Consider the following 27,559-nt stretch of genomic DNA (forward strand, 5'->3'; position numbering starts at 1 on the left):
CAGCACATTACCATGCCAAACACCTCACTGCCACCAGAAATGCTTCCTTAAAACTCCCCTTCAAAGGCCTCCTTCTCTCTGCTCACGGAATGCAATCGATGCCTCCTTGACATCAAAGTGTTACCAGGTAGAGTTTGGATCAACACCTTGTCTGGGTGTCAAATACACCATGTTCTCCATGTAATCTCCTTTTAGTGTATTCCCAAACCCTATTCGTATTCTAATAGAAACAACTTTTTACTACATGCCAAACTGTATCTCTTGTGAATTGTGGTTTATAGGATTAGGGTGGATGATTGAATGTCCCCGATGACATAACTGGTGAACATATTAAAACTAAATGAATGTGTGCATTTGGTTTATATATGCTGAATTTATGCATGAAACTAAAAAGAAAAATGGACAAATTGTAAAAGTAAGTTATATACAGTAGTTTATTATATAAAACAAGTACATGGTAGGCTACATAAATATGTGATCAACATTAGTACAACAAAAATAAACATGGTGAGGAAGCAGAATGGAAAAAGTGCAAATATCAGATAAATATTGACTCATGTTTAATCCATGGTATGAGTTGGTGGACTGCCTAATTTCTCAAAATGTTGATTAGGGATTTCTGAGCATTGATGAACAAACTCCCATTGTTTTACAGTTTTTACCATTAAAAAAAGATTAACAAATGAGAAAACTGGGAACAGTGAGTACTTTAAACTATCAAGTGTCTTATTACATTATTATTATTATTCCACTGGTCTGAGATCAGTCTGACCAGTGAATAACTCTGTAAGTAGGATATCCTGCTGGTTTGAAAGCAGGCCTTAACCACGTGATCAGTTTGTTTGCTTGTTTTCTAAATTAATATAAATTCTCTTCAGCTTAAAGGGGCACTTCACCAAAGAACAATGCTGATTCATTCTGCACATAATCTCGCCCACATCCAAAAACTCTAAACTGCTTTGCACACATTTGACAGTTATTGAGAGTAAATTAGTTGGAAATTGGCCAACAGTGATGACATTGCAGACATTGAATCAATATGTTGTATTGATTACAGCTCAATGAAATGTAGATAAAAACATTTCATTTCATTGAGCTGTAATTAACACAACACAAGGATTCAAGGTCCCATATGACATCACTGGTGGCCATATTAAAACTAATTTACTCTCAATAACTGTCAAACTAAATTAATGTGGAGTTTTTGGATGTGTGTGAGAGTATGTGGAAAATAAATCAACATTGTGTTATGGTGAAGTGCCCCTTTAATATTACAGCTATCCCAGTGGCTTGACAAAGTTGTTTTCATTTTTTTTCTTGACTATATCTTTGAGAGGAAGTATTTGGGTATTTTCTTCTTTTATTTTTTATCCACTTTTTCTCCCCATTTTCTATTTTTCTCCCATCCCAATTTCGTGTATCAAATTCTTCCCTCCCCGGTCTTGAACGTTGCTAGACTATGCCTCCCACAGGTCGGTTGTAGTGAGGACAGAAGCCTTGCATCACGTGTCCCCTCCGGTACACGAGGAGGCAGCCTGTCGCATCTTTTCGCCGCAGCAGCTCGAACTCTCAGTGGCGAGGAGTAACGCGTGGGAGGCTCACGCTGCCCCCGTCACTTCCTGCTTCCGTCACCAAACCGACGCTGTCCACAACGTCAAATCCCCACCCACCGGCTTTCCCACCCTCTAACACTTGCCAATTGTGTTAGTAGGAACGACCGGCCAGCCGGTAGCAACGCCGAGAGCTGGGCTCGAACCCAGCGTGTCCTGCGTTAGAGGCGAGCGCCTTGCCCACTGCGCCAATCAGCCGCCCGTATTTGGGTATATTTTCTAAATACAAATGACAATAAAAATGCCTTAACGTAATTAAATACGTTTAAAATATCGGAAATAACCTCTGCTATTTAGGTCCACGGTGTCTCCTCCTGTAGCCATGTCCATGAGCGCCATCTCTCCTGGTGCACAGATGTTTGACCACAACCTGAGAACAATCCTCGCACTTCACCCTGCAGCACCAGTGGAATTTACAGTTACAGCTGCTGACGACCTCCATGCGTCGCTCCTCCACCCTCAGGCCACAGTCGCCGCACAGCCGGCGGCAGCTCCGCCTCTCCCACTGCGTCAGCCCGTCTCTGTGCTGCAGGCACTCCCGGCCCTCGGTACCGTACAGCCCCAGGCTGGTGTTCCTCCGGCAGTAGTCCGGAGAGTCCTCCAGATAGAGGAGCGCCGCCCGCGGGATGGTGCTGAAGGCATCCGCCAGGGCGCCTCGGATGTCGGCGCTGTTCCCCGCCCTCATCCGCCTCTTCTCCAGCTCGAATTTCTGGGCCTGGTGGTGCTTGACCTTCAGGTAGTTGCCGATGTCCCTGAAATCGGAGAGCTGCATCCAGCAGGTTTGGACGGTGCAGCTCTCGGACATGCCGTGGCACCTGCAGACGCGCTTCATTGTGGCCTTCACAGCCTGCCCGGGACACACAACAAGATTTGGGTTTTAGGGTCCATTAGTATGATACAATGGGGTCCTCCAGAGCCCTCCAATGAAAATGGGGGACCCTGATGTAAACAAGACGAAAGTCTTTCTCAGGTCTGCATCCCCTTAACAATTGTGTGTATTGAGCCGTACTGTATTGTACCCATTCTGCAATCTGTTAATAAAATGTTCAATCAATCAATTTCAATCAACATGGACAATAACTAGAAAGTGGACACAAATTTGTTGCGTATAACATGAATTATGTATACAGTTGAATGAATGAAAATTACCTATGCATAATATTGGCTTGCATGCTTTAAAGGGGAACTCATCCATTTTAAGAATTCCTACATGTTATTCCTATTATGGTAAGACAGTCCAAACTGTTAGGGAACATGAACAACTCAATCGAAAGAATTAAGTGTGCTACAACTCAAATATGTGATGTCATCAAGTATAGAGCTGCTACATAGACAAAATAATTGGGACAGATGGCATATAAGAACGCTGACTCTAGGCCCCCAGAAATCTGAGTCAGCGTCCCAAGCCCTATGACACAGTGCAACCAGTGTCATAGGTCAAAGTAAATATATACACAATACAAGTTCATTTAAATTACCTAACTAAATTAACAGAGGAATGTTCTGAATGTATGGGGAATTGTTTCTGATCTGAGAACGCAACTATAGAATAAAGCTTATTTTGAGTATAACAAGAAAACAAACATAATACTGTGCCATGGGTGGGTCCACAGAATCAGCCTCCCATTCATTGTCAATGGAGCAGCTCCTATGACATCACACCCTCCCTCCTTGCCTGGCTTTTACTGAAACGATGCCACTGCATCACAGTCTTATAGTTTCTGGCTTCACAAATGTTGTTTGGATTTATAGGTTATGGAAATACCATATTGTAATTCTTAATGAGCAAATGCATGCACTCACCAGTCGTCCCGCCTCGTTGTTGTGTAGGTTGACGGCAGCTCGGGAGTCCTGTCCGGTCTCCAAAGCATCGACATACTCTTTGGAAATACTCTCCCCGAATTCAAAGTTATCACTGCAGCCGCCCCACAGCCAGCCACGTCCTCCTACACACAGACACACGGGTTGTCAACAACACGTGCGCTTCAAACATGCAGAGGTAAACCATATTCCACGGAAACCATGCAGGATGAACTATATAGCAGCATCAACATCAAGACGTCTCTGTTCTCACCGATTTTCCCGTTCTTGGAGACGTCGCAGCCGCAGTTGTCCAGGTCCCCGAGGCTACAGTTCCTGGTGAGAGTATACATGACACCTGCTGCGCTGATGGCGTGGACGAACGAGGTCTCTCTCGTGGCTGTGGATGGAGAGTCAAGTATTGTTTACGCACTGAGCCAAACCATTTTTATGCATGGAGAGCAAATTTCACGCATGATCAAATTATATCAATTGTAAGCGTCGAATAGTTTCAAGTTATGGAATAGAAAGTATACGTGTATTTAATCATAATTGAGTCTAACAGAACGGATAGTCATTCATTATGAATTGAAAATGGGGGACCCTGATGTAAACAAGACGAAAGTGTTTCTCTGGTCATTTGAGCCGTATACTGTATTATACCCATTCATCAATCTGTCAATCAATCAATCAATCAATCAATCAATCAATCAATCAATCAATCAATCAATCAATCAATCAATCAATCAATCAAAAGATGTGTGTAGGCCTACCGCTTCTTAGTTCTTTCAGTTGGATCGCGCTGTCCGGACAGTTCCATCTCTCCCAAGCGAACTGGTGTTTGCACTCCGCCATGCCGCCCTGCGCGCCCACCTGCACGCTGCTCGCGTAGGTCAGATAGGCCTGTTCGTGGAGATATAGTGGACAAAATTAGCCTTTGACATAATTATTATTAAAATACGATTCCCTGTAGGATTATTAAATGACTCAAACGTTTGTGTGGTCGTTCCTATGTATGTATTGAACACTGACCTCTATTTTTACTTCTATTTTACATGCTATACTATTTTATTTCATACTTATCTTGTCTTGCACAGTCTCTGGAGCGAAACAGTAAGAAGCATTTTGTATAAAAGTATTCTGTACTTCTGTATGACAACTATTAAAGAAACTTGAAACTTGAAATGTAATAATAATAATAATAATAATAATAATAATAATAATAATAATAATAATAATAATAATAATAATAATAATAATAATAATAATAATAATAATAATAATAATAATAATAATAATAACTATATTTATATAGCACCTTTCATACATGCAGCTCAAAGTGCTTCAATATCATACAATGAACATAGGCATACAATTAGCATATTTGACAGAATAAAAGCAATGCATAAAGTAATACGCCAACAGAGGGGGAAAAGGTGAATAATCATTTCATTGTTTACCTTGGGTCCGGTCATAAGTAAGTTGTTTACCACCCTGAGGAGTTGAAGAAGGGAATATATGATTAATTAGCCCACAGAGTTATCAAAATCCATACGGATGAAATGTTAAGAATAAAGTCTTACCACGCATGCCCCGTAAAACCATTGAAGTTAATAGCAGATAGCAGTGTCAGCAGAAAGAATAACGAATAATAACCCATGTTTGAGCCTTAAAACGTTACCGCAAGGAAGAGATCTAGTGTGTGATTGTGTGATACTACAACTTTCTCCTTTATCCGAACGACGAACAAATCCTCCTCCTGTTCTTTGTTTTCCAAGCTCCGATGGAGCTCATTGGGCAGATGAGTTTAGGAAACGCCTTTGCGCACTTCAAAGGGGGGCATTAGGGACAGTTTGTTTTCCACCCTCGGGCTACATGACACCACCGCGTCTCTTAATGACTTAATCCAGAGATCCCGCTGAGGCGGGGAACCGCGGCACCGCGGCACCAATATACAAATGACCGGATCACAATTTCAAAGCTCCTGCAGCCAATCCACACTTTTTGTCAAATCAGACCATGAAGCGAGGCGTTCATATAATTAAGATTATTTATTATGTAGCAAAAATACATTTAACATCAAATATTAGACAATCTTCAGACAATAAGAGAAAAACAAGCTCAACAAAAAAGCGTGCATCATGGAGAATTGTGTGCGTACTGTATATATAGGAATAAAACGGTGTGACTTTTTAGAGAGGATGCTAATTCAATCTCGTTGCATAAAGTGCACTGAAAAACTCAGTTGATGTAGCATCGAGAGGCCAATAGTCATTTCGGTAAAAACAGAAGCATAATTCCTGAATCAGGGATTACATAGAGAGACATTCACATTGCTGCAATTATAAATAGCATTATTGTCTTTACGCACAGGCCGCCAAGTGGCAGTTACTGTCGGCGTCCACGGTGCCTTCGCTTCGTTTTATTCTGCGGCCTTCGTCCCTTCCCCTTGCGCGCGCAGTAGTACTTGGTCACGACCTGCGTGCACCGCTGACACTTCACCGTGCAGCACCAGTGGAATTTGCAGTTGCAGCTGCTGACCACCTCGATGCGCCTCTCCTCCACCTTCAAGCCGCATTTGTGGCACAGCCTCCGGCAGCTCCGGCCCTCCCAATTAGACGCATTCTTGCCTCCCTGGAGACACTCGCGGCCCTCGGTGCCGTGGAAGCCCATGCTGTGGTTCTTGACGCAGTAGTTCGGGGAGTCCTCCAGATAGATGAGCGCCGTCCGCGGGATGCTGCTCAGAGCGTCCGCGATGGCACCTCGATTGTCCGCGCTGTTCCCGGCCCTCATGCGCCTCTTGTCCAGCTCCAGCTTCTGGGCCTGCTCGTGCTTGGCCTTCAGGTAGTTGCCCACGTCTCGGAAGTCGGACACCTGCATCCAGCAGGTCTGGATGCTGCAGCTCCCGGACACACCGTGACACTTGCACGCCTTCCTCATGGTCGCTTTGATCGCCTGTCAGGGGGATTGAGAAGAGTTAGTTCTCTCAACCGATATTAAGTTGTCCTCGCACGCCTCAAGTGTGAATCTTATTCTAACCAAAGCTGTAATACACTTGCGTTGCTTTAATGTCAAGGTTAATAATTATATCTCACCAGTCTGCCTGCCTCGTTGTTGTGCAGGTTGACAGCTGCACGTGAGTCGTGGCCATTTTCCAACGCGTCCACAAACTGCTTGGAGATCTTCTCTCCAAACGCGATGTTGTCACTACAGCCGCCCCAGATCCAGCCCTTGCCACCTATACGGAGTCATGACATCTCAGTTATGGTTTGGATTGGAACGTTCATTATAAACAGTATAGGCCCACACGTATCCACGTGTGCATTTATATTATAGACAATGGTTCGTGCGTATAATGGGTTTTCATTAGGCGTATTATAGGTCTGTGCGTAAAACTTTGCATCTGATACACCGTTTCCCCAATTAGGGACGAGCTCTATTGGTAAATTCCATAACCACGTACCCGTCTGTCCAATTTTGGAGTCATCACAGCCGCAGTTCTCGAAGTCTCCCATACTGCAGTTCTTGGTTAGTGTGTACATCACCCCCGCTGCGCTGATGGCGTGGACGAAAGACGTCTCCCTCGTGGCTAAAATTAGAAGAAGAAAACAAACATTTAGGAAATTAATTTCGAAGAAAACAACCCACATTTGTTTCACAGACGTCACGTTTTACACTAAATAGTTGGTCTACTTATTATTAGACTCTCTAAGATAGATTTGTGTGCGTAAAAGGTTTGCAAGCTGTGCGTAATGGTGTAATATACGGGTTTAGATCATATGTTCGGCACGTTTTGACATTCGTAGGATATTATTATATAATGTTATATATTCTCACCGCTGCGGAGCCCGCTGTGGGTGGATAACTTGAGCGTGCTCTCCGGGCAGTTCCACCTGTCCCAGGCGAACTGGTGTTTACACTCCTGCATGCCACTCTGTGCGCCCACTTGAACGCTGCTGGTGTAGGTCAGAAAGGCCTTCGGAGAGAAAATAAATTACACTGTTATTCAACAGGATTTGCATTTACAACACGCTGCATACACATATTAATATCATTGGGTTTCCTAGGCTAGGCTACCATGAACATCATCTTACCTTTGGTCCGGTCATGAGGAAGTTATTCACCGACCTATAGAGAGGAAACACGAGACAAGAGCGTGTTAAATCAAGCACATTTAACTCCGAATTCGCCTATAATCCTATATTTTGACATTTTACGCGATATGGACGAGAGCCAGCCAAGTGACATACCAAGCCGATGTAAACGAACAGCATGTGAACAGCAGCGCCCATGTCGTCAGGAGATGATAAGGTCCCATGGCACCGGTGTGTCGAATTCTATTCCAAATGAAGGCTTCCACGTTGTAATATCCGAAGAGTGAAGAAGGCTACTGAACCGGTGGAGAGACGGTGGACTGATGACATTTTTATACTGTCGTTGTCTCAGATTTGTCCCGCTGGTAACGTTTCACTGTGAAAATGCGCCAACGAGGGCATTGATTGCCGTGTCTCTATAGACGAATGGGAGACGTCGGTGCATAACTGCACTTCAAAGAATCGACGCAGACACTGTTAAATAGCCCCTCATTCATTCACCTGCTGTTCCCAGGCTTTACACTTTTCCCTTTACACTTTTCCCACGAACTGGAATTAATCCAAATGACTAAAATATATTATGTGAATATTATTATTATTATTATTATTATTATTATTATTATTATTATTATTATTATTATTATTATTATTATTATTATTATTATTATTATTATTATTATTATTATTATTATTATTATTATTATTATTATTATTATTATTATTATTATTATTATTATTAGCATCATCATCATTATGCGTAGATATTAATACTACTATACTAGCCTATACTACAACCATGTCCACGTCTGTGCTGGAATTCCTTACAATGTAGAGAAATGGGATGACCAGTATAGCCTGACACATGATACCTGTACATAATAACTCTGAACAGCACTATTCACTACAAATGTCTATATATCCATTTGTATATATTTTAATCACCTATACATTGTATATTACTATTGCACATTACTGTTACATTTGCACTCTGGTTGGATGCCAAATCGATGTGCTGTATGATAAATACATTTTAATCTAATCTAAAACCAGAATGTCCCAAATAAAGAGTTCACGTTTTTTGAGGGCTACATCCCTCAAACTCAGGTTAATCTATAATATCATCCGTGTGGGGTATAAACAACACACTTCAGAATATACATTTGAGAGATGTTCTAGCAGGCGGGCACCGTGTGACATGTCGCTTTGGCCCACGTTAGTGTTCATTGGGAAATAACACCAGCATCCTAAGGAATGCCTGGTGACTACAAGGCCATAAAGCCTTTCAGCGGCTGGCGATATAGACATGTAAATACTGACTCACACGCTGGCGACGTTGGCATCGCTGTGATAATAGGATAATAGATGTTTCCCTGGGAAACGACTCGGTGTGAAAATGTCTGGAATTTACAAGAGTGATGCAAGACAAATGATTGATTGATAAATAATATATATATATATGTATATATATATATATGTGTATTTGTTATCTATACATTGCCTATAGGCTGTCCTTTGGGGGTTATCATGTTGTAAATGATGGTGGTGCAGCCGTTTGACCATAAAGGTATAGGCCCAAAGCAAATAGGTTCTCCATGCCTTGGAATAGATTAAGCAAGGTGTCTCAAAACCACGCCTCAGATATAGCATTACCAAACGAAACAAACAGAATATTAGGCTATCACTCCTTGTAACCATCAAGTAGAGATAATGTCTCGGAAGGCCGAATTTGACACCATCACGTGTGCGACCTTGTAACCACAGATACACGCTATTCCACATGTTTTATCCTTCATTAGGCCCATATGAAATCTGAACTAATCACTACATAATCAGGCCCGTATTTTTTAAATATAAAAAAATATACTTTGCTGATTTACAATCATATAGCCTATGTCACGGTGTGTCATCAACCGCCATCGTCAGCATAGTTTCTATCATTTCATATTCAAGTGGATCTGAATTGATAGGAGAGAAGTTAACTCATAGGCTAATGGGGGTTTAAGGGATTTGAGTGGATTACAGGGGATTTGACAAGTGTAAGCGATTTGATTTGAAACCATATTCATATTTTACATATGGTTTCAAATCAAATCGCTTACACTTGTCAAATCCCCTGTAATCCACTCAAATCCCTTAAAACACCATTCCACTCAGGCGGCGGAACAATGGCCCGGCCACTGGGCGAGGCGCGGCACACAATGGAGGCAGATGCAGGTGAGGATAATCCCCCCTAATTAGATATCGAGCAGCTCCATTCTGAAACCTGGAGCCCTCGACACCTACTCGAGAAGGAATAAAGACCAATTAAAAATCAACCTCTGGCGCTTAATCCAAAAGATCCCGTGGCTTTAGCGATTTATTAGCTGTTTATGGCTTAATAACCGCACAGACAATAGACTGTCATATTGGGCGTGATTTTACGTGGCTGCTTAGAGGTCCCATCGAAACCGTCACGCAGAAATGGCCTCACGTGACGTGAGCTATTCGTCCGTTTAATCGGTGTAATTATAACTATACTTTTTATATTAATAATGCACCATAATGGTATTCACTGAACATGCTGAATTATCTCCAGCGCTATGTCGCATCACGTTTAAGATGACATTTTTAAATAGCCTGTTATACGAGGACGTGTTGGGAATTTGTCATCGGTTGACAAAATACAATTTCAAAAGATTTCAATCGACTATACTGACTTACATTCGATTCGATTGAAATGTATTGTCATCATACAGCACATAATATAATACAACAAAATGTGACATCCAAAGAGTGCAAATGTATTATATAAAGTGCAATAGTAATATACAATACAGGTGATTAAACTGGATATACAATATATAAATGAGTACTACTGTAATCAGATGTATTGTTGTATTATTATTATTATGTACAGTAATACACATACATAAAGAGGTCGATAGGACCTACTGTGTGAGTGTGATGTGTATTGAGCTCAATCCGCGGCTTCCCGTGGAGGAGTCAAGACACGAAGACATCCTTATGCTTAAACTAACACGCGTAAAATGCGCTTTAATTAAATAGTTCTAACGGGCATTTCAGACACATTAAGCTGTCCACGATTACGTTGATGGGTGATTTATGGCGGTGCCGGGTGAGATAAATAGAGCAATAAATGGTTAGGAGGTGATAGATTTGACAGGTTTGACAAGAGGTGACAGGCTGGGCGACGCCAGCGTCTCCGCGTGTCAGTCAGCCAGACAGGTGACTAGAGAGTGCGTGCGCTTGCGCTGAAATAGTCTATTAACATGTTGCCAGTTTATTAGAAAACGGGTCGTGTGTTTTCATCCAGAAATGCGCATTCAATTAGGTGGACTGTCAAGTTGTTGCATGTTCCACACACACCACACATCTCTTAATGCTTCCCATTCCTACACGCACGTCTCTTTTCCATCTTTGGGTACCATTTCCAAATCCCCAGATATGATCAGACGAGCCTCCAACATAGGCGACATGGTTGTCCACTCTTTCTAGATTAACTGAGGTGATTTCAGATGCAACATGTATGCAATGTAACTTTACCACTGCACGCAACGGTATAGTAAAGCCATCAAAATATAAGTGAAAACCAGTGGACTGGTTTATGCAGTCGAGACGTAGAGCGTTTTAGAGACCCGCATAGCAGGGCGCCAGTGCCAATACGCATGCAGTTTACGCACAGGTGACGACAACAGCCCTGTTGCATTTTAATAAAGCAAAACATCCGGTGGCTCTTTCCGTTATACAGGCATAGAGTTCTCCCACAAAGACGGAAAGTAGAAAGACGTACGTCTCCTCCAACGAGAACTTTTCTACTGCGTCAAGTGAGCCGTCTTTCACTTTTGCGTGCATGGTCAAACCAGCCGCTCCTGTTTTTCGAGTGCGCCAATTGACCGCAGTACTTTACTGGATACATCAACTCCAAACAAGCACCACTCGTGGACTGAATGAGGACTTTTTCTATACAATCGTTCCCGTGATCTATATATAACGACCATGAGTGGTTTAATCACGAGGTTTAATTTAACGAGGGTCTGTTGAGTTGGCAATGCTGTTTGGGGGCCATTATGGGGCAGTCATTCTGTAATTCTATAGTAAATACTTTCTTTTGGCAATGTGAGTGAGTGCATAATATCCTTATCATTATCAGCACAACTATCTTGTGTTTTATTATAAATACATTAAAATATTGCCTCTGAGATACTTATCTTCATGCTTGATCCTTCTTCCCTTTTTTATAATTGTTGATATTCTTTTGTGATATTCATAAAGTGGCAGAGACGACGTCATTGGGGGCCATATTCAAACTCGTATATACTCTCAATAATGGTCAAACTAAATTAATGTGCAAAACTGTTTAGATTTTATGGATGTGTGTGAGATTATGTGCAAAATAAATCAGCATTGTTTTTTGGTGAAGTGCCCCCTTTAATTTGGATAACGTGATCATATTATTTCTTTAGAGATGTGTAATCAAATCAAATAGATTTTTAAAGCCCCAAATCACAAGTTAATGTCCCCATGGGCAACAAGTCAAGAAGAAACATCACAATAAATCAAGAACAAAAAACCCACCATGAAATACAAAATAAATGTAAAATAAATAAATGCAACATACCCCAGCGAAGGTAAGGAAAAACTCACTAAAAACTTAGCAATAATAGGAAAAAGCACCACTTAGATGTCGGTGATAGTAGTGTTGCTGATGATCGATGCAGGGAGAATAAAACAGGCAGAATATGTTGCCATGTATGTACATATAAGTGTAATAAAACACTAATATGTACATGGAATAGCAACTGGTACATAAGAACATTTTTGAAAGATTTAAATAGAATAGAGCTAAGAACAACAACAACAAAAGAAAAAGCATATAGGGAAACGAGCGCTATGAAAATAGGATAAAGGCTAAATGTCAAGGCTCTGAGCTAAAAAAAAAAATCAGTCATATTCCGTTTGCACATGAGTATGTGTTCCGTTCTGATCCATTTGAAGTATGGGGGCGACGTAGAGAGGATTGCATCCTCTTGGCCATCACCACAAGACATCCACCACCTTGGCCATAATCACCACAAGACATCCACTCACAGAGAGACAGGGAGACGGGACAGGCGTTAGACAGTTTGCGTGTTTGTGGTGGGTGGACATAGGACCAATAGATACATGTAATACGAATATATGTAGTAATATATAGAATAGATACATAGTAAGCATAATGTGAATAGAATAGAAGTATACTTAACCCAGCAATGAACTATAGAACATGACATGGTGATCCATGACCTCAATGTAACCAATGTGGGGAACAGTTACTGCAACCTTGGCCATCACCCCGAGATTATCAATCATGATCATAATTCATATTGATTACCATTGAAATATTAGACGTTTAGAATGTTCCAATATGGAACTAGATAGATATAATGATAGATAGCTATTTTTATTTGTCCACTTTCATGGAAATTTGTCTTTGGCTTCACCATGGTTGCAATCCACAAGACAACACAATACAAATACCACACAGGCACAAAAAAAACCCAAAACAGCACAATACTGTATAGGCAAAAAGAGAAACAACAACAACAAAACAGGGACAGAGCTTCAGGTACCTAACATGGTTAACATTTAAATCTAAGAATTCATCAGGGCAATGGCAAGTGGGATGAAAGACTTCTTAAATATGTTTTTTGGGGCTAGAGGAACTCTATAGTGCCTTCCAGATGGAAGCTTGTCAAACTCACCATGAAGGGGATGCAAAGGATCCAACAATATTAGCTGAGCCTTGTCATTCAGGAGTACATATAACTCAGGCAATTGTCTTTGTGGTTTTCCTATAACTTTACTGGCCATGTTAACAATCCTTGCCTATTTGTTCTTATTCTTGGCCCCAAGGTTTCCATACCAGGTTGAGATCAAACGTTATAACACTTACAACTCCTCCAATGTACAGTTTCTACGTCAAATGTATATACACTCTTTTCTGGACCCTTTTTGTATCACAAACAGTACTGTATTTGCAAATCTGGTATGTAATAAATGTATAGATGTAGCAGTACTGTCTATCTGTATGTCGTGTGTGTCATATATGTTATGATGAATTGAACAAGACAAAAGTCTTTCTCTGGTCTGCATCCCCTTAACAATTGTATGCATTGAGCTGTACTGTACTGTACCCATTCTGCAATCTGTTAATAAAGTTTTCAATCAATCAATCAATCAATCAATCAATCAATCAATCAATCAATCAATCAATCAATCAATCAATCAATCAATCAATCAATCAACAACAAGACTTTTGTATACCAGCTCTAGAATATCCCTACTTACAGCAAAACTGTTCAACTTTCTTATAGAAGATACAAGCGTTGCATAGCTTTCTTGAAGATGTACTCTGTGTTAGCTACAAAGCTCATGGTGTCATCCAGGAAAGTACCTAAATACTTAAAATGTTCCACCACTTTTACAGACTGACTGTTTATTGTAACTGGTTGGCTTGTATGGAGCAGGCTACTGTTGCAGCTGATAGTCAGCTCTTTGGTTTAGTATTTATGACCAGTGTGCTGTCTACTCTGTACACCAGTCGATCAGCTCACCAATATGCCTACAATATGACTCTTCACTCTTGATGTCACCCTCCCGCAGCGGCAGTAGCCCGATCAATGCCATATCATCAGCATATTTGTACAACTGGAATGTAGAATCTCTGAGTTGCATCTCATTGGTATAAATAGAAAACAATATCCGTGATAAAACACAACCTTGAGGTGTTTAGAACGGTCTGCTCTGACAAGGTGCCATTAACAGAGACTTTCTGAGGTCGATCAGTGAGAAAGTCTTTGATCCACAATATAAGTCCACCATTAGTACCAATATCCAGGAGCCTTTGCAGTAAGATACAACTCGTACACCTTACTGTAAATTGTACCTAAATTGTACCTCATCCCATTTCTGCTCTGCACTATATATTGTATATTAGTACATTGCATAGTATATTGTATATTGTATGGTAACTCAGTTACTTCTATTCTGCATTGAACATTGTACATATGTCTATACTGAACACTGTGACCTCTATTTTTACTTCTATTTTACATGCTATACTACTTATCTTGTCTAACACAGTCTCTGGAGCGAAACAGTAAGAAGCATTTTGTATAAAAGTATTCTGTACTTCTGTATGACAACTATTAAAGAAACTTGAGAAACTTGAAACTTGTCATTGTATTAAATGCTGGGCTAAAATCTATACACAAAACTCTTGCATAGCTTTTAGACAGCTGTAGATGTTTAGTAATTGAATTGACTAATGTAAGTGTTGCATCTCCAGTGCCCCGTCCACGTTTATAAGCAAACTGGAGTGGGTCCAGACAGTTGCCTATGGCTGCTGTCAGGTGGTTGACTATAACCCGCTCCATCAGTGGCAAATCCTCATGGAAGCCAACGGAAGCCAGGCCTCCCCATTATGAAAATATGAATTAATATGATTAATATGAAATATGAAAAAAATTTATATATATTTTTTATTATATATAGTTTACAATAATAATAAAAAATCATTATTTTTCATCTGTGTTATAATTTTTTTTTTAAATGTCTCCCTCTTCTCCTTCTCACTCTCTCTAACACACTGTCAGACTCACTGTGCTCACTGCAGCAGAGGAGAGCTGAGGCAGAGGGGAGGGGTGTCTTTCTCCAGCTTCCAGCATGTGATTCATGTATGTGGAGTCCAAAACCAATACTAGCCAATAAGATTCAAGCTTACTAAAGCCCTGCCCACACCTTAAAATGGGGCTGTCAGCAAACTAAGCAGCCTAGCCTCTGCCCAATTGCCGCCCTGGAGGCGGGGCAGGTCCAGAACGTTTCCACCGATGGACCAATCAAATCACATTAAAAGCTAAACGTGACGACGTCATCGCCTCAGTGAAACTGTGTTGGGGAAAATATACATGCCTCGCGGCCATGTTTGAATCAAAACAACAAACAATACGAGGGAACCCCGGAGATAGCTAGCTAACGTTATGCGAGTCTTAATGTCTAAACAAACAGCATTGTTTGATTGATTGAAATCCGGATTCCTCTCTCGGATTAATTCATTGAGGAGACCTGAAATTCGCTCAGCTGCAGAAGAGTTTAGGAGAATACCCACAGGACTTGGATAACTTTGTGATTGTGGACGTTGCTTGACTTTACTTTGCAGCCGCAGCGTCAGCTGCAACAATGGTGACTGTCTGTGAGTACCTAATAACCTAATAACTTTTCATAAGTGATGCCGCTGTGTGTGCGTGTGTGTGTGTGTGTGTGTGTGTGTGGAGCCATACTGTATATTCTGCCGTGTCATATCATACTGTGTTATCGGCGGCGCCGACTCGCCGAGTCATACTGTACTGCCACAGGCTACTGTATACATGTATGTTCTGCCATGTCAGCAATATCTTGCAAGACGCTGAGAAACGCTCCGACGGCGATATCAGGCCATATCTCTCTCTCTCTCTCTCTCTCTCTCTCTCTCTCTCTCTCTCTCTCTCTCTCTCTCTCTCTCTCTCTCTCTCTCTCTCTCTGATTCATAATCAAACCAGACCCTCCTGCAGGCAGCCACTGTGTGTGTGTGTATATATTTGTGTTGTGTGTGTGTAATATTCAGAAAGAGAGGGAGAGAGAGAGCGAGGGAGGGAGAAATATATTATATATATTATTTGGCTTAAATATGAAAACAAACAATTCTACAGTCCCCTCCCCATCATATGTATATACTCTGTCAGGATCTATGGGTAACAGTACTGTATATTTGAATATCGTATATGTCACAAATGTAACAGTACTAAATACTTGATTGATTGATTGATTGAAAAGTTTATTAACAGATTGCAGAATGGGTACAGTACAGTACAGCTCAATACATACAATTGTTAAGGGGATGCAGACCGTGAGAAAGACTTTCGTCTTGTTTACATCAGGGTCCCCCATCAGGATCCCCCCTGTATGTCATGTATGTCCCACTCCCTATGCCATAAATGTCATGTATGTTGTGTATGTCCCTATGCCATAAATGTCTTGATGTCTTGTATGTCATAAATGTCACTATGAATTGAAAATGGGGGACCCTGATGTAAACAAGACAAACGTCTTTCTCTGGTCTGCATCCCCTTATAAAATTGTGTGTATTGAGCCGTACTGTATTGTACCCATTCTGCAATCTGTTAAATAAATAACAAATAAAGTTTGACTGGCTGCTGAGCCATACTGTAGTGCAGGGGTAGGCAATTAGGTTTGGCCAAGGGCCAATTTTTTTCCAAGCCATTGTATGGGGGGCCGGACAACAAAAACAATGGCTAATTTAATATATTGATAGTGAAAACATTTTAACTCTGTGACAGACCACCTTATAACTAAGACATACATTTGTGGCAGAGGCAGAGAATGGACAAAATAAACGAGCTGCATAGGTGGCATAATAAACTGTAAACGACATACACATTTGCACTGAACATTATACCTTTGTCTGTTTGCCATTTTATTATAAAACCAGAGACAAGCGCCTCTCTCTTATCGGCTATCTTACATTACGTGCAACCAATGCGTCTATCTGACAGCCCTTTCTGTGGAGCGCACTGGACTATTGAGAAACAATATGAATTTTCCATTGGTTCTCCCAGTCCACGTGACCATTTCTAGCATTTCCATTGGCTATAGTGACAGACATAGATATGTGATAAATGGATAGCGGATTAGATGCAGTCCAGGGAAAACAACCAATCTAGATATTTCAAGATTCTATGCTTTACATCCGCACATTCTCTGAGAGATGCACAACATTTTTAGATGACAATCGATTCCGATACAATAAAGCCAGTCTTTATCACAAACAAATCCAAAGATATTCAATGTTTTACAAAACATGTCTAGTGTTGCGCCCGGCTTTAGAGGGTTAAAAGCCTAATTGTATGTTTTATTTAGTTAATAAATGTCTCTTGTAATTCCTTATAGCGCATCTTCTTGAAGCAGATTCAGCTTTTTTTGCTCTGATTTGACTTCAGTTTAATTGCATTGTTACTGTTCACATGTGTGGTGCCGTCAGTCATATATAAGTAAAGATGAAGTTTGAATGACTTACTGAACTGGTGTTTTAATTTCACACCACACTGCTTGTTTGTTATTTCAGCACCAGGCGCTGGTGAGCAAGCGCTACATTGCACCTCGCTGCCTACCTGTTATTCACTCTCTCAACATGGATAAAACAAAGTATAATAAGTAGTGCTGTCAGGTGATTAAAAAAATTAATCTAATTAATTACAGGATTTGTAATTAATTAATCTAATTAATCGCATTTTAATCGCATAACCATTTTAAGCCTGATATTCTATATTCTATAATCATATTTCAAATTACATGTGTCCGGATGGCAGAATTCAGTACTGTATCTACAAAACCTTCTGTTTAATCATCTTCCATCTATTAATTTGCTTAGATTTTTCAGGTCTGGTCAATTTGAGCAGTGTTATTCACAGTCAAAGATAAACATTTTTATTTAATTGATATTCTCATTTGGTTCATTACAATTTACTCAAGCCTAGTAACAGACACAGTATTTCTGACACTGGGAATACATTCCCTGAGATCCATAGATGTCCCTAGAATCAGATACCAAGAACATGCAAATGGACCATATAAAAAAAAAGTCTGTAAATGTATATTCTACGTTCTTATGGAATGAATGAGATTAAAAAAAAGGTAAAAAAAAGAAAAAAACGTATTTTTTTGTAATTAATTTTGAGTTAATTTTCGTAACGCGATAATTTGCTGTGTAATTAATTAATCGAATTAATGCGATAAACTGACAGCCCTAATAATAAGCATTATTTAGGTGGTGGTCGTTTCTCTATTTGGACATTATAGCTATATAATTAAAACAAAACTTTATTTAAATTTTTTAATTTTCTTTTAATAATCTGAGGGGCCATATATTATTGCTGGCGGGCCAATTTCGGCCCGCGGGCCGCCTATTGCCAACCCCTTCTGTAGTGTACATGGTGACTGCTTGACTTAAATAGAAAAAAAAAGAAAAAAAAGAAAGAAAAATATTAATAAAAATATTGAATACATTTTTTTGAATTATTATTTTTTGGCATCCCCTGTTATTTTACCCACGCGACGCCACTGCGCTCCATACACTTGCTCAGAATACTGGTCAGAGCAACTGGCCTGAAATCAAAGGAGGCTGCAGCCTTTTTAGGTACATGGATGATTGTAGACAATTTCCATGACCGAGGTACAACATGTTCGTCAAGTAGATACTGAAATAGTTTAGTAAGGACAGATTTATCATTGGTGAAGTGTAACACGTGGGAGGGCACGCTATCTCCACCAAGTCCTGCCCCGGCTGAGCAAGCGCCGAGACCTGACCTGTAGGCGTCGCTGTCCACAGCGCCAGATTCCCACCCACCAGCTTCCCACAGGGACGTGGGAAGTCCGCGGGAACTGGGGGTGCTGAGATATAGATCGTTTTTGATAAAAAAAAATTGTTTATATATACTTTTTATTTTTATTTTTTTTATAAAATATATATATTATATAATTATACTTGTAGTTGTATTGTCTGCGAGACATCGCCACCACGCAACACGTCAAAATGCTCGTTATCTGCAAACAGCTCCACTGTCTGTGTGTATACTCTGCTTTGGTCAAATCACATTCAGCGTGGGTGGGGCCTGAGATTGTTGAGGCTGACGTTCTGCAGATGGATACTATTGAGTCAGAGGCTAGAGCGATAGTTCAACAGGGTCTGAAACGTGTTATGAGGGGGTGCTGAGATAAGTGATATAATAATAACGTCATAGGTTTACCACTCTGGTAAACCAACACTCTCGTTCACTAGAGGAGACCACGGCCCAACTCCACGCTCTCTCAAACAATGTAACCGTTTTGATGCACACATCACAGCCTGTTGCGCCCTCCCTCTGCAATTTGTTCCCCGCATACATGATCGCCGACATGCAAAAGGTCTTCGACCACCCTCCCGGGGGCTCGGATAGTTCTGCTGGCTTGTTCACGCCAGGGAAACCGCATATATATTCCTTTACTGCAAATTCAGCGTCCCAAAACTATTCCAGGCTGCGTCTATTTTTTTACCAACGGATTTCCAGTTAAGCGTTGGCGCTTCCAGGCCGCGTCTATTCGAATCCCAACCGGTTCATGCGTCGGCTACACGCTGTTAGTAACACTGCATTATCGAGACAGCACCCCTATGAGGATCTGGCAATGAATTCCAAGAGTAGTGTAAATCTGCAGTGCCGCTCCGCTCTGTGACATTGAGTAGCCTCGGTTACAAGGGAATAAAAGCCAAAACAACCTTGCAGTTGCAGTTACACTCCCCGCCAGCAGGGGGTGCTGCAGCCCCCGCCGCACCCCTACTTCCCGCGTCCCTGCCCCCTAATACTGCCAATTGTATTAGTATGAACGACCAGCCAAGCTGGTAGCAACGGCGAGAGCTGGGCTCGAACCCAGCATCTCCTGCGTTGGTGACGAGCGCAATCTCGCTATGCCACCTGACCGCCCATGTCCCTTATTTTTAAGATGAAAATGAGGTTGTTCAATCATAATATACTAAATGTGAAACCCATAGATAATAATGTTTTCTGACTATAATAGAACAATATTAGAATATAACTTCTGAAAAAAAGTTTAGTATATTTATTATTATTTTATTTATTTATATTTAGTATTTTTATAGTGTAGAAATCGTCGGAAAGGAGAGACGCACAATTTCTATCTTGCGACAACACCAAGTAGTGTGTCATTTATTATCCTTTTGGCACAAGTGACAGCTGTCAGATCTATGCCGTGCTAAACTCTGACAGCTCCTCGTCACCAAACATTTTATCAATGACATTCCACCAGTGCGTCTTCTCTAAGCCCAACCCCCAAAACCAACCTCATTAAAGTGACAGTGCCCCATCAATACATCAAAACAATCTAATGGTGAATTATGTCCATAGCACCCACTACATACGTCCCCCCAGAATTCATCATAACAAAAGAAGTCAATGAACAGGAGGGCGGAGAACTCTGCCATAACGGCTCCGCCTGACCCCTGTAGCGGCCGGCGCCGCTGTAGGGAAAACCTTAAGGGCCCTACGGCCACTCGGGCACAGGATAGGTGGCAAGGGGGTCTCGTGGGCCTTACTCGGAAGACAGGGCAGGGTAGGGGGTCGTCCCCGCCGTGGGGGCTGGGCCAGTCCAACAGGTTTGCCCAAGTCCACATGAGCCGGTTTAAGGCGGTCTATGGAAATGTGTTCCAGCTTCCCGCCCATGTCCACAACAAAGTACTTGTCTCCAGCCTCCTGGACACGGAATGGACCGTCGTATGGAGGTTTCAAGGGGTCCCGGTGGGCATCGTGACGGATGAAAACATATTCCGCTGACTGCAGACTTGTAGGGACGTGCGACCGGGGAAGGCCGTGCTGTGAGGTGGGGACCGGTGTGAATACCTTAGCCTTCTCCAGAAGTGCTGTCCGCTGCTGGGCTGCACACCAGGGGGCAGTAATGTTAGGGATGAAATCCCCTGGCACCCGCAGAGGCTGACCGTAAACCAGCTCGGCCGAGGAGGTCTGAAGGTCTTCCTTGGGGGCCGTCCTGAGACCAAGCATGACCCACGGGAGCCGGTCGACCCAGCCGCTGTCAGTAAGGCTGGCCCGAAGTGCTGGCCCGAAGTGCTGCTTTCATTGAGCGGTGAAAGCGCTCGCATAACCCATTGGCCTGCGGGTGGTATGACGTAGTCCGGTGTAGCTTCACGCCCAGGCTCTTGGCGACCGTGTTCCAGAGCTCGGACGTGAACTGTGGGCCCCGGTCTGAAGAGAGGTTGGCTGGAGGGGGGGTCCGTGTCCGCCGGATAGGATGTCCACTCTAGAAGCCGGCAAGACGCTCCTCTGCGCGCCCGTGTCGCACATGAAACTCCGCCTGGAGATGGTGTCCTGGACAAACAGTAGCCTGCCAGCCTGACCGACGCTCATGGCCACTAACGAGCGCTGGCCCGGGCATTTCCCGGCCCACTGAAGCTGCACGGCGGGTGGCACTGCTTGGCTTTAGGTCCAAACCGTGCATGATAATAACACAGCCCCGCGTCACGCTGCTGGCGAGGGGCTGTCGCTGCGGCGGCGATATTCCAGTCTCCCGGCGGTGAAACAAAGGCTTGGGTTGGGAAAACTGCCGCTGCACAGTGCTGTTGACCAGCCAAAAAAAACGTATCAGCCTCCTCGGCCAGAGCGCGGCAATCTATAGTGGTGTTGGCCAGAGCAGCCCGAACCGGAGAAGGCAGCTGACGCAGGAAAAGTTGCATGAAAAGGAAATCAGGCTTGTGCTCTCCCAATAAATCCAGCATCCTATCCATGAGCTCCGATGGCTTGCTATCACCGAGCCCTTGCAAAGAAAACAACCGGCTGGCCCGCTCGGTATCGGAAAGTTCGAATGTCTTTAACAGATGAGACTTGATCGTGAGATATTTATCTCGAGCCGGAGGGTTCTTGAGGAGGCTCACCACTCTGCTGGCTGTCGAACTTCCCAGGGCTGACACCACATAATAATATCTTGTGGTATCCGCTGTAATCTCACGCAGCTCGAACTGTGCCTCCGTTTGCGCAAACCAGGCCGAGGCTGACGACTCCCAGAACTCAGGTAATTTCAGTGAAACTGCGTTCGTAGACATGTTGCCGCGGAAGCGTCTTCAAAACGTATAACAGGGTCACCAATGTAGAAATCGTCGGAAAGGAGAGACGCACAATTTCTATCTTGCGACAACACCAAGTAGTGTGTCATTTATTATCCTTTTGGCACAAGTGACAGCTGTCAGATCTATGCCGTGCTAAACTCTGACAGCTCCTCGTCATTTTATCAATGACATTCCACCAGCGCGTCTTCTCTAAGCCCAACCCCCAAAACCAACCTCATTAAAGTGACAGTGCCCCATCAATACATCAAAACAATCTAATGGTGAATTATGTCCATAGCACCCACTACAATAGTATAGTTTTACCTTGCCGGGTCAAGAATGACCCTAACACCACAGTCGTACCTTTTTTTCTGCAGATACCTTCAGAATTTTCAAAATGGTGAAACATAGTTTTGCTGGGCTTATGTGTTGTGGAGGATATCATAAAGCCTTGTTATTTTTTTTTTTTTTTATCTTTTTCCCCCTCCATTTTCCCTCCGATTTTCTCCCATCCCAATGTTAGTCGTATGCCAATTCCCAATCCCCTTCCTGGTCGCTGCGCACTTACCCCCCACAGTCAGATCATCTGGGAGAGTGGAGGCTAGCACATGCTTCCTCCGACACACGTCCAGCCAATCCTCCAGCCAATCCTCCCTGAGAGGGCGTAGCGTGTGGAAGGATAACATTATCCCACTCAGGTCCTATCCGCGCTTAGCAGGCGCCCCGACCGAACTGTAGGAGTCGCTGTTTACAACGACCCGGACCCACCCCGCCAGCTTCTCCCACCCTCTAATACAGCCAATTGTATTAGTGTGAACGGCCAGCCAAGCTGGTGACAACCCCGGAGCTGTGAGCCGGATTCGAACAGGCGAATCCAGCTCACAGCTCCGGGGTTGGTGACGAACGCAATCTCCGCTACGCCACCTAACCGCCCTCATAAAGCCTTTTTTTTATTTTTTTTTATTGATCTTTTTCCCCCTCCATTTTTCCTCCGATTTTCTCCCATCCCAATGTTAGTCGTATGCCAATTCCCAGTCCCTTCCTGGTCGCTGCGCACTTACCCCCCACAGTCAGATCATCTGGGAGAGTGGAGGCTACCACGTGCTTCCTCCGACACACGTCCAGCCAATCACCGCTTCTTTTCACCTGGCAGCGCGGATTCTCATCGAGAGGGCGTAGCGTGTGGGAGGATCACACTATCCCCCTCAAGTCCTATCCGCGCTTAGCAGGCGCCCCGACCGAACTGTAGGAGTCGCTGTTATCTACAACGACCCGGACCCACCCCGCCAGCTTCTCCCACCCTCTAATACAGCCAATTGTATTAGTGCAGACGGCCAGCCAAGCTGGTGACAACCCCGGAGCTGTGAGCTGGATTCGAACAGGCGAATCCAGCTCACAGCTCCGGGGTTGGTGACGAACGCAATCTCCGCTCGGCCACCTAACCGCCCCCATAAAGCCTTGTTCTAATAAAATCAACTACATGGTAGTTATTACATATTATAACCTTGAAACTGGTCGCTGGAGACCCTAACACCACATAATAGAAAGAAATAAGCATGTTTATACAGTGAAATGTTTTTATTTGTCATCATACCGTCATCCATAGGTGTTCCATTGGTTTTCAGTAACCACACCTATGGGCCCTACCGTATCTCCTGTGTGTAAATGAGAAACACCTGAACCGTCATTGAAAACCCACTTGAAGAAGATATTTGTAGATAATTTTGAAAAGTAAGACACATATTCGGAGCTGTGTGTTGCGAGTGTAGGAGCCAAAATTTATATTTAGTCTGTGTTGTTTATTTGTTTATGTGTGTTTTGGTTACTACTGGTAATTATTAGCACCTGGGTGTGGTGTCACTTTATTTTACCTGGTCACTTGCCTGGTGGAGAGGAGGAACAAAGAGGGTTAGTAGAGCTCCAATATTTTCTGTTGACCGCTGTGTCACGTCACGTCACATCAGAGTATAATTTAGTCAATTGCTTGTCAGTCTCTTTTTGTTTTCATCAATAAACACCATAAACAAATCTGGACATCATGATGGATTTGTTTACTTAGCCTCTTAGCTGCATTTTCCTTTGATAGCAGTCGCTACAGCGAACAACGTTGCTTCCTGTTCCAAGGAGGACCACATAAACAAAGCCTCAATACAGTATATGATCCCTATAGTTTGCACATTGAACGAGTTTACTACCACCTTCTATATGTCAGAATATCTCATGTAGAGAACTATACAAATCCATATATTTTAAGATCGAATGGCGTGTGGGGCCTTCAAATCCTGGAGCCTCCAGTATGTGCAGGACACAAGGATCTTATATGATATACTGGATATGACCTCCTCCACCCATACACCCCCTCCCGGAAGCTGCGATCCTCAGACACGGCAGGGCCCTGTTCCTCGTACCTGGCTAACTCAGGATAGCTTGACTTAAGCCAGACCTTTCCGTTCCCCGACGTCGGATTGTCTAAATCACTATGGCAACAAATCAAAAAGTTTGAACCTGGTCGAGGGCAGGGTTTAGTTCAGTTAGCTGGATAAACCATGGCCACGCCCTCGCAAAGAAATGCCAGCTCCCTTCCTGAAATATTTCTCACAGTCTGGATCCCATTATACCATTCTGAATTATGTTTTTGTGCTTCGTTTTTCTAGAGGGGGCTTTTGAAATGTAAAATAATATACCTAAAATGCTGATAATAAATCATATTCAGCGTATAGATTTACTTTGTCCTAAATAATGCACGTCATAGTTATACGGATACGGCGCTCGCGCGTCGCGACACCCTATGTGGTTATTTTAATAATGCGGAGCATTGCAAATGTGAATCCGGCGGGATATTTTTAATGAATATTTTTAATGAATGAAACCTTCGTTTTTTTTTGTTATTAGCGATCTGAAATCATATTGCATCACGCGAGCCTACCGTTGGAGATCCAGGAACCGCCGGCGCTCAGATGTGAAAAAAGCGCCCCCTATCGTCTCCCAGATGGTAAATCACCCTTTTGGAATGGACTCAATGAAAGTGAATGGGATAACGGATTTCTGACTCCACATTTTACTTCCCACTGATGCAGCCGGGGTCTACCAGAGTTCATTCTGGAGCCTCTGAGCCACGGCGAATATGGGTTATACTGTACACACGATGGATCAATACAATTATCGATTTTTTCGAATGGCGATCGGAAATTGGAATAAACCATTTGGATACCATCTGACCTCAGGTAAGGAATCTATGTTATCAGTGTTAGGATAATCAGATTCGTTTTCACGGATATATAAGCGTTTATGTGATATGTGATATGGCTGTTTTGACTGTAAAAGCCATGAGGAAATAAGAGCAGCGATTATCAGCGCGCGGCACGAGCGTGCGTGCGCACACATATACTATCGATCATCTAGCGTTTATTTGAAAACGATTCATAAATAGGCCGACAAATGACAACGTTCTGGAATATTCCAGTAAAAGGCGATTATCATAGGCATGGGTTGTTTTTTCCGCGAAAACGGGTGATTTTCAAAATGCTATCAAACGGAAATGAAGCGATAAAAAAACAATCTGCCTTGACAATGTTGACTGGAAAATGATTCTTTGATAAGCGACGGGCAGATTAGACACACAGCCATAATTTAAAACATAGATTAGGCGATATTAACGTTAACATTGGAGTGGATGGTGGCATGCAAGGGGGTAAAAAGGAAAACACAGCGTGGCAGTTAAAGTGAGTGCCCGGATTGTGTTTCATTCAAGCATAAATTGAAGCGTATTTTTTTTTATCCACTTTTTCTCCCCATTTTCTATTTTTCTTCCATCCCAATTTCGTACTATCCAATTCTTCCCTCCCCTGTCTTGAACATTGCTAGACTATGCCTCCCACTGGTCGGTTGTAGTGAGGACAGAAGCCTTGCATCACGTGTCCCCTCCGGTACACGAGGAGGCAGCCTGTCGCATCTTTTCACCGCAGCAGCTCAAATGCTCAGTGGCGAGGAGTAACGTGTGGGAGGCTCAGGCTGCCCCCACTACTTCCTGCTTCCGCCGCACCGGCGTCACCAAACTGACCTGTAGGAGTCGCTGTCCACAACGTTCAATCACCACCCACCGGCTTTCCCACCGTCTAACACTTGCCAATTGTGTTAGTATGAACGACCAGCCAGCCGGTAGCAACGCCGAGAGCTGGGCTCGAACCCAGCGTCTCCTGCGTTAGAGGCGAGCGCCTTGCCCACTGCGCCAATCAGCCGCCCAAATTGAAGCATCTTTATGCGTGGACTGTGGATATTAATTACGAGGAATCTGAATCTGTGGATTGTTGAATTGTATCACTGTCACTCACACGTTATTGTGATATTGTAACTGGGATTAAAATGTCTGATGAGATGCGCTGTTTGGCGGATTTGAGAAATTGAATGAGCCTTTGACGTTTTGATGAATTAATGAGAAAATGCATTTATCTGTTCAAGCACTGTTATCTGATGATGAACCTGAGGTGTCACTGGTATAAACCAAAGGTTAATCAATTCAATGCATGTATGGATGATGTCCGAAACATATTAAAACCTGATTAATAGTGAAACTGTATAGCCTCCCTCCAAGCCTCTCTGACACGTTATTTCGGGGTTCACGCCTTGAACATTTTGGGAACCATGTATGTATTTATATATAAAGTACATGATACCTAAGCCGAGCGCATACAATACAGATATCCTCATAAGTATCTATTATTTCGTATCAATTAGATACTCTTTGGGCTTGTTTGTATCTACTTATTCTGAAAGAGTTGAACAAATTATTTTCGCTAGCAAGATTTCATTCGATTATTCATCCCATTAAGCCTACTGCCAGCAGGCACATTTAAAGAAATATAATCTGATTGATTGGGGTAATGAGGGACTTAAAATTAGCCTATAGATATGCATTTAACTTGTCGGTGAGGCTATTGAGCCGTACTGTATTGTACCCATTTTGCAATCTGTTAATAAAGTTTTAAATCAATCAATCAATCAATGCCGTTAGAAAATCAGGATTTCAGGGGCGGTCAGGTGGCGTAGCGGAGATTGCGCTCGTCACCAACGCAGGAGATGCTGGGTTCGAGCTCAGCTCTCGGCGTTGCTACCAGCTTGGCTGGCCGTTCATACTAATACAATTGGCAGTATTAGGGGGTGGGAAAGCTGGCGGGTGGGAATCTGGCGTTGTGGACAGCGATGCCTACAGGTCAGGTCTTGGTGCTTGCTAAGCGGGGCAGGACTTGGTGGAGATAGCGTGCCCTCCCACGTGTTACACTCCACCAATGAGAGTCCTCGCTGCCAAGTGAAAAGAGCGTCACTGGCTTGACGGCGCACTTCTCGAAGGAAGCGTG

General features: G+C 42.8%; 1 protein-coding gene across 1 annotated transcript; it reads right to left on the minus strand.

Moving 5' to 3' along the window:
* Positions 1-1,899: 1,899 nt before the first annotated feature.
* LOC311243026 (protein Wnt-8-like) lies at positions 1,900-20,811 on the minus strand (the record flags this gene model as incomplete). Its single annotated transcript, XM_084332097.1, has 6 exons — positions 1,900-2,457; positions 3,414-3,556; positions 3,685-3,810; positions 7,248-7,386; positions 7,505-7,538; positions 20,651-20,811. 6 exons carry the CDS (start codon positions 20,809-20,811, stop codon positions 1,900-1,902), a joined length of 1,161 nt encoding a protein of 386 aa, XP_084188223.1.
* Between the last annotated feature and the right edge of the window lie 6,748 nt (positions 20,812-27,559).

The sequence above is a fragment of the Notolepis coatsorum genome (genome assembly GCF_963971535.1).
Source record: "Notolepis coatsorum genome assembly, chromosome: 16".
Classification (NCBI taxonomy): Eukaryota; Metazoa; Chordata; class Actinopteri; order Aulopiformes; family Paralepididae; genus Notolepis; species Notolepis coatsorum.